Genomic DNA, 13,516 nt, shown 5'->3' on the forward strand with positions numbered 1-13,516 from the left:
TATCTTCTTTTGGAACAAACAGCCCTCTTCAACAGAGATTTCTGCATCCTGGGAAGGAGACCAGACTTTGGAAGGCTTGAAGCGTCGAGCTGGGGCTGCTGAGCTTCTCTGTTTTCCATCCTCAAAGTGTTTTGCCTCTATGGAGAGCCTACACACCTAGGTCTCTGCCAAAACATTTTGGCTTCGCATTTAAGAGCTCTCTGTCCGAGAAGAGTCAACCTCTCAGGGAAAGGAAAGGAAGGAAGGGAAGGCAGCTGATTGTGCAGGAATTTTTCAGGACAGGCTGGAGCTTTTGGGAGGCTGATTTAGGAGAGAGAAGAGAGAAGAAGTTTCTACTCTTCATTCAAACTTTGCTGGAGGTTTATTATTACAGTCTCTTCCTTGCTTCACTTTACAGTCCAGCTCGTGAAAGAGGCGGGGGAAAGGGGAGCTAAGGGGGGGGGGGAGAGAACTGTGGAGCCAAAAGCTTTCTCTCCTTTCCAAAACTGAGCAGAGAGGAGGGGCAGCATAGGCTGGTCGTCTGAGCTTAGGCCAGTCACGAGAGTGTAAATTTCGGACTCTTTCAGACGGGCTGAGCGAGAGGTCAAGAGTTCCATTCATCCATCCATCCATCCATCCTTGCTCCTGATCAGAAGAACACCCGACATGGAAATCCAATAAGGAGTTTTGTGTTAACAGCAGCAAATTCCTCCAGCATCTGAGTTTTCTATGTGACCGCCTGGTGTGCCAACATGAAAGGTAAGCCCATGAGTGGGTGGCTATTTCAGAAAGTAGGCATTGGAAATTGCTGGGCGGCTGTGAAAGAGCAAGAGGCTTGTCAGCAGTGAACATGGGCTTATTGTGAAAGCAAATATTTTTGCAAGAGGGTTTATGTTTTGTGTGTGTTTGTAAGAGAAACTGAAGCTGGGTAGATTGCTAGTCATTAAGGATGAAAGCTGCCATTTGTTCTTAAAGATAAACCCAGGTTCAGATTCTTGTAAGTTGTTTAGAGACCATCTTTGGGGATTGATTTTTAAATTAAGAAACAACAACAACTCTGTACAGGGGTGCAAAGAATTCACCCGCACGATTTCTGCTTTCTGTAGCACATATTTCTTGGCCACTTATCTAAAAAAAAAAGTTTTAAAACTTGCCTCTGCAGTTTTGGGAGAGACCAGTGGGGGGTTGCCAGCATTTCGTGATGTTCTTCTAGACATCTGGCAGTGATTAGATTCCAGTAGAGGCTTAACTGCCTTATGAAATATATTTGGCATTTTTTCCCTCAAGATCTATAGACTGGAAAAATATTTGGCCTTTGCTGTGCATTGCATATGCCGAAAGCTCGAGTTTACAATCCAGTTCCCCCGCTCCCCAGCTTTTGAATCACACGTTAAGGGGAAAGCGTTTCAGGTCCCATTGCTTGTGTCATTCAACTTCGCCGATGAATCTTCTCTCTGGCACATTTTGGACCTTAATAAAAAAGATATGTTTCAATGTTCATCTAATTAATGAAAATAGTAATACAGCAAGTAATCTGCAGAGTAAGCACAAATCTCTGTACACTCTGGGATCAAATGTTTTCAAGGGTACACGAAATAGTTGTTGAGCTTTCAAGTGTAGATTTTCAGAAATAATCTTAGTAATTATGTGGATAAACACGCACATGTGTGGATGTGAGAGAAACTGACTGAATCCTAGCATGCTGTTTGAAGTGTGGTATGGGGCTGTTGATTCCAGGAAGGCAGGGACAGTGATTGTTTTTTCCAGAGACCAATAAAAACACTGTTCAAGTATGGTCATTGTTTTGTTTTTTTGCCAGAGAAGCAGCCTATGGGGAATAGTATTTAGTTCTACTAAGCCCACACACATGAAAGTAAGTTTTGAATATCATCTGGCAATGAGGATGTAATAATTATAATGCTTGAGATAATTGAAAATTAAAATTATTTTTATCAGTAAAACCACCAGGGGCCCATATTATTTTTCAGGCTCCTACCAAGATTAATGTGATGACATTAGCAAATGAAAAACATTGTATGTTTGCTTAGTAAATAACTTAATGAGCTATTTTCACAGAAAGTGAAGATTAAGCTCTTTTTTGTGGGGGCTTTATTTTGAAATAGAGAAAGGGGGGAAATGTTATCTTTTTGCTCTTTATTCCAAATGCTAAACACATCACAGTAATACCAGCAAGAATTTTACTTGATTCATGCATTTGTATATAATGTAGCTCATAGTGGATCTTTGCATGATAAAAACAATGCTCAGTGTTTATGTAGCTTGCATACATGGTAAAGTGAAATGAGATACCACTTGCAGACAGATCAGTTGTTAAAGGAAAGTGATGCTTTCTGCCTTAAATAATTGCTGGGTTAATTCTAACCTAGGTTTATGCAGGCTAAGTGAGGCACCTCACTTAGTAAATTTCAATTCAGTTCTATGTAGGTGTGAGTAAGATAGCATTGGTAAGATCTTTCACTCCTGAGCAATTTAATCACGTACATTTTTTAATGTATCTGAATAAATTGATCAAATTTTATGCAGTATTGCAGGCTAACTCTACCCCCTGCCAGGAGTTCAATCCTAACCTGCTCAAGGTTGTCTCAGCCTTCCATCCTTCTGAGCTCAGTAAAATCTGACAATCTGACCCAGATTGTTAGGGGCAATATGCTGACATTGTAAACTGCTCAGCAACTGCTATAAAGTATTGTGGAGTGGTATATAAGCCTAAGTTCTATTGCTAATTTTATTTTTAGAATTTGAGATTTTTGCTAACTACAGTAGTGTTCCCCATTTCTTTCAGGACTCACAATTAATGTCTTGTTGCAAACACTTCCAATAATTTTGGAATGTTTTTCCCAGATACCCAGAATAATATTAATGCAATTTTAAAATTAGAACTTTATGAAAACATCCTTCAGTGAATATTTCAAAAGAACAAGTTAATCAAATATTATAAAAATTATCTGAAGTGCCAAAATGAATATAATTTTTCATAATATTGCATCCTAATTTAGCTAATTTTGTTATCTCTCCTGGTGGCCTCTCTTTGTTCTTTGAACTTTTCAATTTAACATAACAATTTAACCTTAGATGTATTATATATTTGTCTCTATTCAGGCATCCCTTTTTATGGAGAACTATAAACTATCAAAATAATGACATTGGTAAATATATATAAAAAGGATATTATATTTTTCATTATTTGTATGTTAATATTATGTGACAAAATAACCTAGTGAATGCCTAGTGCTCAACTACATGGAATCACAATAAAGATAAACTGTGATAAGATAAATCTATTCGTAAGTTTTTCATTGCATTTATATCCTCCAAAATTGGGCAAAATTGCACTGATGAAGAATACTCTTTTCCTTCTGCCATGATATTTCATACTGAAAGATTTCATTCTTGAAAAATTCAATTTATTTCCCAAATTTCAACTTTTTGCTCAGCTATTTCATAAATGGCTGACCAATAAAAGGAAAAAAGGGGAAACAATGAGAAAATTCTTATGAGTGAAAAACATGACTTTCGTTCTCCTACTCAGAAGTCTCACCACTGTTAGGCCATGGTCCGAGATAAACGTTTTGTATCATTTAGGTGGGAAAAAAATCATACAACAGGATGATTTTACAAATGGTTGCCAACTGTAGCCAAATGATTATAGTGCAAAAGAATCTGAAATCTAAGTTTGTTATATTATCACATATTTATTTATTAATGAAACATAGCAGAGTCTATAAAACTACTATGTAATGCAGTATAAATTCTTAGGAATGTAAACATATGGCAAAAGTACAGCTGTTTCATGTTTACTAAATGAAAGCAAGAATATAGTTGTGATTAAATGGACATACAAAAATTTATTTAATGTTATTGGCTGCAATTTTATCACAGCATTTAGATAATTATAGTGACTCAAACTTTAAAAATAAACTAGTTTGGCCCTGAGTTTTAGTAACTAAAAAACCAAAGATTTGCAAAGAAAAGATAGCTTTAAAAAGCAATAATGAAACAGTGAGTTATCAACTAGCATGATATGGTTTTGAAGCCAGATTGAATTTCTCTTGTTGGGGGCTCTTGGTTTCATGGCCAAAAGATGAGGTTAAAGTATGCTTTCTTTTAGCTTTCCAGGCCCAAAAGGAGCTGAGTATCTATCAAAGAAAGTTCTCTGTGTTGTTCCTTTAGTGATATGAACAGAGGCACTGATGTTCCCCTTGCCTTAATGTTATTTTTAGGAGTCAGACGATGCAACCTGTCTCTGACTAATACATAGACTTTCAAATTAGAGTCAATATATTTGAATTCAGCATTTTCACATCCCTTTCACATCCCTGAAGCTTATGATGCAGACTATGTGTGTACACTTACTAGAGCATACATGGATAGGTGGATCAGAGAGATTAAACTGAAAACAATAAAACCTGGAGACCCCCAGTTGGATTACTAAAGAGCCTTGGGAATCTTATTCTTATTAACTCCTCTAAGATTTTTTCCTCTACCCATCTTATGTTGACTTTCCCATTATTAAATTTAAGGGCTCCAAGGGGTGTGTGTGGACATATGGGATTTTGTGGGCATATTGGCTTCCATTTGAGAGGGCTTGTTCATTCAAAAATGGTTAGGATGATGTGCAAGTTCTTTAAAAAGTTTCAGGTGAGGCTTGTGTAGAACTTGAAAAAAAGCCCTTGTAAGTTGTCAATAGCAATAGCACTTAGACTTATATACCGCTTCACAGTGCTGTAAAAGCCCTCTCTAAGCGGTTTACAGAGTCAGCATATTGCCCCCAACAATCTAGGTCCTCATTTTATCCACCTCGAAACAATGGAAGGATAAGTCAACCTTGAGCCTGGTGAAATTCAAACTGCTAAATTGCAGGCAGCCAGCAGTCCGCAGAAGTAGCCTGCAGTACTGCATTCTAACCACTGTGCCACCGCAGCTCTTAAGTTATGTCTTGTCATGTTTTCAGAGACCATGATGACATATTGGTTAAGTTCACACATCATGACAAACCAAAAGATGATTAACTTGCCTTTGACTTAGATGGCTTTTAACTTAATGGGTTCCATATATTAAACTTAATATGTGTCTTTTTAAAGTAAGCTATAGTTGGATTATATGACTGTGTCTTTTCTTTCTGTTATTTTTTAAAAATAATTAGAAACTATAATGTGCACTTTTCGTTTGCTGAATTCATGATTTCATTTCCTGACCAACAATGTAATCATAAAAATATGCACATTTTGTTACAAATGTATGCCGTTTGTAACATAATAAATTAACGTACCCACTCTGCCAGCACCAGATCATTCTGATATATTCACAATGTTAAAATAATTTTTAGTTTACGTTTTCTAGAAACATCCTAAACAATCACCTACATAGTGCAAAAGACAAAGACCCATAATATAGTTACAGCTGTTATAAGAATGATATTTACTTGTGAATGGTAATAGGTTTAATGTTGAATGCAAGACTGGTTCAGAAAAATTTGAGAAACAAGTGAATGTGTTATGCTATCTTCTACACAAATTTGAGGCTGGGGTTCTTCCATGCAGTTCAGGAAGAAATATCTGATCTGGTTTCAAAAGCTAAGTTCATCCTAATGCCAGAGATGGAATTACCATTTTCAGATGTTCCAGTAGCATGTTGCCAACAGTGAAAACCAGAATTTTATTTATTTTGCCATTTGAAGCTAGTTGCACAGAAATCATTGGGATTATGTTTACATCATTGGAATTATTATAGCCTTGAACAAATACTGTCATCTGAATCTTCAATACTAAACCTGACAGCCCTTTGAAATAGACCAGGTAAGAAAACAGAACACCATAAGAGCTACTAAAATTCTATTCTTATAGGAATATATTGAAAGCCTGACAGAATTTATGTCTCCTTTTCTCTTATATCAAAGAGAATCAAAGCAGGGTAATTTTGAGTTTCTCTCTCACCTCTTGCTTCTTACTAGGCTAAATTGATGTTTTCTTAACAGTTGTGGAGACCTTTTTTAGAGCTGACTACCCCTCTACATTTCTTTCCCCAATACCTTCAATCTCTGCTCTATCTTGCAAAAAAAATGCTGGCATGGTGTTATGAAGACCAACTACAGACTCATCCCCAAAACACACACACACACACACACACACACACACACACACACACACACACACCTTGTTTGCTAGCCTCCAAAGGTCACTAGATGAGTCTTGCTACCACAGTCCAATCCCTGTTCCTGACTATTGCATTGTAACTTGAACTAAGACCTCTGTCATGACAAGTCTTTATATGGAGATTCACAATGGCGGCAGATCATGGTATTGGGACTTTGAGGGAATTTCAGATGAAACTTGTGTATTAAGTTATGGGTATCCGTTGTGCTTTCCGATGACTTTGCACATTCAGAGTAACCCTCTCCCAGTGAATCAGATATTCTAAGTATTTCCTCCTGCACTTAAAATCTATAATGCATTCTGCTTCTTGGTCACTTTCCCTATCCTCCAGAAATGGAGAAGAACAGATTTAGAATTCAGAGAGCAGGGAGCCTCGGGCACAAGCAGTGACCAATGGAAGACCAAATGAACCTTCATAGAAGCAAGTAATTGTAGCTGGGAAGGGATCAATGAACTTGAAGTCCAAATTTTGGGGTAGGAAAAAAGTAAACACTTATTGGAGAGCTACATTAAATCTCCTGCTGCAACCCAAGCACCTTTTTTTCCTGTGTGTGCCTGCAGCATGCTTCTATATGCAAACTTTGCCAAATCAAGCTGCTTCTTTAAGATGAGCTAATCAGCCTGCTTTTCCTGCAGAAACTCCAAGGCACAAAAAATAGCAGATTTAGGAGTTCTGGAGGGCAAGATGTGGTGGGTAGTGACCATAATTTGCCTGAAAGGGAGATGTACCTACAGAAGAATATATTATGTAAGCAAATTTTGCAAGAATCAACAGTTGGGTATATAAAATATCCATATAAATATTACAGATTTTGAAGGATGAATAAAACCTTTCCTCAGGTTGTCATCTGACACAGGATATGAGTGCTTAACTAGGATTTGTACTCCTGGATTCAAATCAATATTACAACCTCAACGAGGAGGCAGAATACTTGCTCCTGAGGAAGTGGACAAGGCCATAGGAGCGGTGAGTGCCTCCACGTGTGCACTGGACCCGTGCCCCTCCTGGCTGGTCGCGAACAGCAGGGAGGTGACACGGGGCTGGATCCAGGTGATAGTTAATGCCTCCCTTTGGGAGGGCTTCTTTCCCCCTCTATTAAAGACGGTGGTGGTGAGACCCCTCCTGAAGAAGCCATCTCTAGCTCCAACCATTTTAAATAGCTATCGTCCAGTCTCCAACCTCCCCTTTGTTGGGAAGGTTGTTGAGAAAGTGGTGGCCTCTCAGCTCCGGCGGTCCTTGGATGAAACCGATTACCTAGATCCCTTTCAGTCTGGATTCAGGCCTGGCTACAGGACGGAAACTGCTTTGGTCGCACTGACCGATGATCTCTGGAGAGCCAGGGATGGGGGTCATGCCTCTGTCCTAGTGCTTCTTGACCTCTCAGTGGCCTTCAATACCATCGACCATGGTATCCTTCTGCGGCGGTTACGAGAGGTGGGGGTGGGAGGCAGCATTCTTCGGTGGTTCTCCTCCTACCTCTCGGACAGGTCGCAGTCGGTGTTGGTTGGAGGGCAGAGGTCGACCCCTAGGACCCTGAAATACGGGGTGCCGCAGGGTTCGGTCCTATCCCCCCTCCTGTTTAACATCTACATGAAGCCGTTGGGTGAGATCATTCGGCGGCCCGGGATAAAATATCACCAGTATGCGGACAATACACAGTTGTATCTGTCCGCCCCGTGCCAACTCAGTGAAGCGGTTGACGTGATGTGTCAGTGCCTAGAGGCTGTTAGGGTCTGGATGGGGGTAAACAAGCTTGCACTCAATCCTGACAAGACCGAGTGGCTTATGTGTTTCCCTCCCAATAATTGGCTAGGTATTCCATCTCTCAGGCTGGGGGGTGAAATTCTACGCCCCTCAGACAGGGTTCGCAATTTGGGAGTCCTCCTGGATCCACAGCTGACTTTAGAACATCATCTGTTGGCTGTGACCAGGGGGGCATTTGCCCAGGTTCGCCTGGTGCACCAATTGCGTCCCTACCTGAACTGGGAGGCTCTCGCAACAGTCACTCACGACCTTGTGACCTCAACACTGGACTACTGCAATGCGCTCTACATGGGGCAGCCCTTGAAGAGCATTCGGAGACTTCAGCTTGTCCAGAATGCAGCCACGCGAGCGATTGTGGGTGCACCTTGGTACACCCACGTTACACCTATCATCCGCGAGCTGCACTGGCTGCCTATTGGTGTCCGGATACGCTTCAAGGTGCTAGTCATCACTTATAAAGCCCTTCATGGTATTGGACCTGGGTACTTGAGAGACCGCCTGCTGCCAATTACCTCCCAAAGACCCATTAGATCCCACAGATTAGGCCTCCTCCGGATTCCATCTACCGGCCAATGTCGATTGGCGACCACCCAGAGGAGGGCCTTCTCTGTGGCTGCTCCAGCCCTTTGGAACGAACTCCCCGCAGAGATCCGGACCCTCATCTCCCTTCAGGCTTTCCGTAAAGCCGTTAAAACCTGGCTGTTCCGGTAGGCCTGGGGTTGACGAGTTCCCTTCCCCGCTCGAATTGTGTGACTGTTGATTGTTTTTAAATTTTCTCTGTATCCTGCTTGTTGTGTTTGCCTTGTCTGTATTATCCCCCTCCCTTGGGTTTGTTAGCCGCCCTGAGTCTCTCCAGGAATAGGGCGGCATATAAATGAAATAAACCTAAACCTAACCTATAACCTTCCTCCTCCTCCTCCAAACCATAGAAAGTTTTGTATTTTTACAAGAAAGAAAGGGTTTGATATCTGGAGAGTGGGAATAAGCATGGGAAATTGCAAACAGTGCTGTTGACATCATAAGGATGGAAAGAAATTGTGGAGTCTCTTGGTGCCTTCTGAGCTTAATTGTTTGTTTGCTTACATTTTCATTACTTGACGTTCAAGTAATGTGCTACCTTGTCTGGTAATGAAATATCTCCAAGCAAACAAACCAGCTTAGAGAGCACCAATGCACTGCATACATTCTCTTCCATTGGAAAAGAAATTGTTCATCGCTTCAATAAACATCTGTAATGTGAGTTTGCAGCCAATCAATACCCAGCACAATGGGTGCACATAAGTAATCTCAGACATATAGTAGCAAAGCACCATTCTGGATGATAATTTGTTGTCAGCTGTAAAGGTGTATCATATTGCAAAATAGGTCTAGTTCAAAATGCTTTCCTGTCAATCATTTCCATAACATAAATTTCTCTAAACTTCATGGGAAATGTTAAACTTGCCCTGTGGTCTCATCTGTGAAATTGGCTGTGGCTCCCAAGCCTATAATAAGCAAATATTGCATTTCCAAACCTGAGTCTGAATGAAGTGTGACAAAGAGAATAAAATATACTTTTCTGTTGTCAGTTGCCTGGTCTCTTGTTGATTGTCTGAGGCAACCCTGGCCATTCTGTTGAGAGGGAAGCCTGCTAGATTTCCTGAAAACAAGTCTTAGGAATGAGTTGGGCACTTGCTGTGTGGTTCCACTGGTGTGTAAAGTCAGCTTTGCAGCTGACTCAGACACCTGTATTGTAGCCATGCAAATCTTGGCCAGATGTCTGAAGGCCCCAGAGTAGAAACTTAAACTCTTTCCTGTTCTATTTATCTTCTGTGAACAGATATATATTTTTATAATATTTTTTTATTTTTAATTTAAAACAAATACAACATCTTTCTTTACATGCTATAGAAAGTGTATCAGTTGGTTACAAAAAGACTTTCGTGCATCTCTTCCACAGTCAACAAACATAATTCATATTAACTTAAGTATTTTAACTCAAATACTCATATGTCACCATCATCATATCTCCATTTTCATTTGACTGCAATTGTTTAAGCATCCTTCATCATAAAATATACCAAAATTTAATACATAACTACATACTGGCCTTTCAATTACTATTTCTAAAATCCTCCACTAACACTAAATCCTTATGTCCTATTCTAGCTAAACATCCATGATATTTAATAACAAAGTTTTCTAATCCTCCTTTCCAAATCACTATTTAAAGTTTACATCCAGTTTCCTTAAGTTATACCCATATCTATATACATGTTGTTGTTTTTATCCCTCTTTTATTTGACTATATCCTATATCATAACATTTTCCCCCTAATAATCAAAACTTTAATTGTATCTAACTTAGTTCTTTTTTTATTATTATTATTAACCTTTATGCATAATCCAAAAGGGTTTCTAATCTTCCTTACATCGGTACCAAATATTCATATCCAATTATACTCATCATAACACTACACATTGTATACATTAGTAACATTATCAGTTATTTATTTAAGCTATATTGTCAATAAATTTCAGTAAGTTTAACAGATATCTTTTTACTGATCTTGTTTGCATGAGTTTTCCAGCTGTGGTGTCCAACGAGCCATAGACATGAGGCAAGAATGAAGAGAGTCTGTAGCACTTCCTTTTTTTACTATTTCCTCCATGTCTCAACTTTTCCAAATGCATTGATTGACATACAATGTTAGAACAGCTCTTCAAACCTCTCTGGGTGTCTTGTTTTACTGACTCACCAGCAAGTCCTTCTTAAAATTAATCACAGCTGGATCATTCCATGGCCTTTCAGTTACAGCAGTGATAAAGTAAGTTTATGACCAACCTTTGCATTTACAACCTTCTCAGAACTGTAAATGACCGTTGGCTTACCTGAATGGTCATTCTCTAGGCCCTGTGGGATTTCCAAGCATGGGTTAACTTCAGCTTGCTGCCCAAGGACTGAGTTCAAAGTTCATGTAGCCACACCTCTTCTCCCCTCAGAGGCTCAATTTTAAAAAATGAAGAATAAGTCCCAAAAGGAAGATGCATATGGCAATGTTCTATGCCTACAAAGTTGGTACACATGTCCCCACGGGCAGCCCCTGGGTGGGGTTGGACACACCCACAGTGCCTAGAGAACGACCATTCAGGTAAGACCATTCAGGTCATTCTCCTAGGCGCTGCTTGGAGTGTCCAAGCAAAGGACATACCCAAGGTATGTAGTCCCAGGGTGGGAAGAATTGTCCAGGCCCGCAAAGACATCCAGTCTGTAGTTTGTCATGAAAGGAGATGGAGACGACCATGTAGTGGCCCTGCATATCTGCTCGATGGGCGCTTGCGTAGCCCATGAAGCCAAGGTTGCAGCACTCCTTGCATTACAGTGAGCTGTAATGTGAGGAGGGACCGGTCTGGCTTGTTGCTCGTAGGCCAGCTTAATACATGCCCTTGTCCAGCGCTCTATGGTGGAAGACGTGACCTTTCTGCCCATGGAGACGGGTTGAAAGGACACGAAGAATGCTTCTGACCTGCGAAAGGAAGCAGTTCGTTTCTTGTAGATGCGTACAGCATGGCGAACATCAGGTTTATGCCACACATGCTCCCTTGGATGCTTGGGATGTGGACAGAAGTCGGGAAGGATCACCTCCTGTGTTCTGTGGAAGACACTGTTGACTTTTGGCACAAAGGCTGGGTCCAGTCTGAGGATGACCATGCCTGAATGCACAATGCAAACGTCGCCCCTGACCGAAAGGGCAGCCAGCTCGAAATCCTGCAGGCCGAGGTGATAGCTATAAGAAAGGCCGTCTTGAGTTACAAGTGGCGCAACCCGACGCATCAAAATGGTTCGAATGGGGCTGCGGTCAGAGACTGTAAGACAACAAGCAAGTCCCAAGTTGGATATCTGAATTGTAGGTGGGCTGAGGTTGGCAGTCCCCTTGAGGAAGCTATGAACCTGCGGATGCCTACTAAGAGACAGCTGTGAGTCTGTGGACAGGATGGTGGCCAAGGCCAAGGAGCGTGTTAGGAGAGAGGCCTTTGTCCAAACCTTCCTGCAGGAAGTCCAGGATTTGTGGAATGATTGCAGAAGTGGTGATGACGTGATGAGACTGGTTGAGAAGGCCGACCAAGTCTCCTCGTAGATGCTGACAGTGGAGGGGCGCATGAATGGTGCAGATGACCTTATCAGAGAATCTGCTGACTCTCAGGAGCTCCCCCTCAAGTGTCAAATGGCTTGTTGCAGCCACTGGGGCTCCGGATGCTGAATGGCCCCTTGGCTGAGGGAGATCTGCTCCTGAGGTATGCGCCAGTGCTGAGTCACTGACAAGGTCGGCGAATCAGGACCTTCTTGGCCAGTGTAGAGCCATGAGTAACACTTCCGCTCCCTCTATCAGAATTTTCCTGATCACCAGTGGAATCAATGGAAGAGGTGGAAAGGCGTACAATAGTCCAACACCGAAGGGCATCCATCCCTTCCGCTGTGGGGCAATGGAACCTGGTGAAGAACCAGGGGAGGTGCGTGTTGGCTGGAGTGGTGAAGAGGACGACCTTTGGGAGCCTGAACCTCTGCAACAGTTGACGGAACAGCGATGGATGAAGGCACCACTCCAAGTTCTGGAAGACAGTTCTACTCAACCAGTCTGCAGCCACGTTGTCCTCCCCCGATATGTGGTCTGCCCACAGCGATGCCAGGTGATGCTCCACCCAGCGGCCCAGTGCCTTTGCTTCTGCCATCAGGGCCAGAGGTCAGGTGCCACCCTGGTGTTTATGTATGCCTTTGTGGCAATGTTTTTGGTCAGAATTAGAACATCATGGCCTTTGATGTGATGGTGAAATTGACACAGGGCAAGACTGGCAGTCCGGAGCGCGAGCCAATTTATGTTGTGGGTGAGCTCCGCCTGAGACCACCTGCCCTGGACAACGAGCATCTGGAGATGAGCGCCCCAACTGTATAGGCTGGTGTCTGTTGTTATGACCAGGCGGTCTGGTTCCTTGAAGGAGCAGCCCCATTATAGGGCCTCCAACTGCCACCATCTGAGAGAGCACACCACCCTTGGAGGAAGACGCACAACTCTGCTGGAGTTGCTGGCCTTGCGTCTCTGGATCGGCAAGAGGAACCACTGGAATTCCCGTGTATGCAGATGCGCCCACGGCACCACCGAAATGCATGACACTAGTATCCCCAGCAACTGGGAGAGGGAGATGATGGACGCTGACCTTGCCGCATAGATGGTTCTCATGAGGGATCTGATGTTGTCCACCCTCTCCCGCGTGAGGAAGACCTTGCAGATACTGGAGTCGATCACCGTGCCGAGATATTGGTTTCTGCAGGTGGAATCAGGTGGCTCTTGTCAACATTGACTGAGAACCCGTGCCATTGGAGAACTCAGATGGTGACATCGAGATCCCTCTGGGCTTGCCCCCTGGACGACAAGTGGATGAGAATGTTGTCCAGGTAGCATTCTAGCCTTACTGGGAGAGATCGGAGATGTGCTGCGATGGCGGCTAGTTTGGTGAATGTTCTCGGGGCTTACAAGAGGCTGAAGGGAAGGGCCCTGTACTGGAAGTGCTGGTTGGCAAACTGGAACCTCAGGAACTTGTGGTGCGCTGGATGGATTGGGATG

At 42.3% G+C, this 13,516-nt stretch overlaps 1 protein-coding gene across 1 annotated transcript in view; it reads left to right on the forward strand.

The window, feature by feature from the left end:
• The first annotated feature begins 470 nt into the window (after nt 1-470).
• COLEC12 (collectin subfamily member 12) overlaps nt 471-13,516 on the forward strand; it is a 110,230-nt gene continuing 97,184 nt past the window's right edge. Inside the window, exon 1 of the mRNA XM_032223399.1 lies at nt 471-738. Coding sequence (XP_032079290.1) covers nt 732-738 — 7 coding nt within the window. The 5' untranslated portion in view covers nt 471-731. The remainder of the gene's footprint in view (nt 739-13,516) is intronic.

This window comes from Thamnophis elegans, chromosome 8 (genome assembly GCF_009769535.1).
Source record: "Thamnophis elegans isolate rThaEle1 chromosome 8, rThaEle1.pri, whole genome shotgun sequence".
NCBI classification, from domain to species: domain Eukaryota; kingdom Metazoa; phylum Chordata; class Lepidosauria; order Squamata; family Colubridae; genus Thamnophis; species Thamnophis elegans.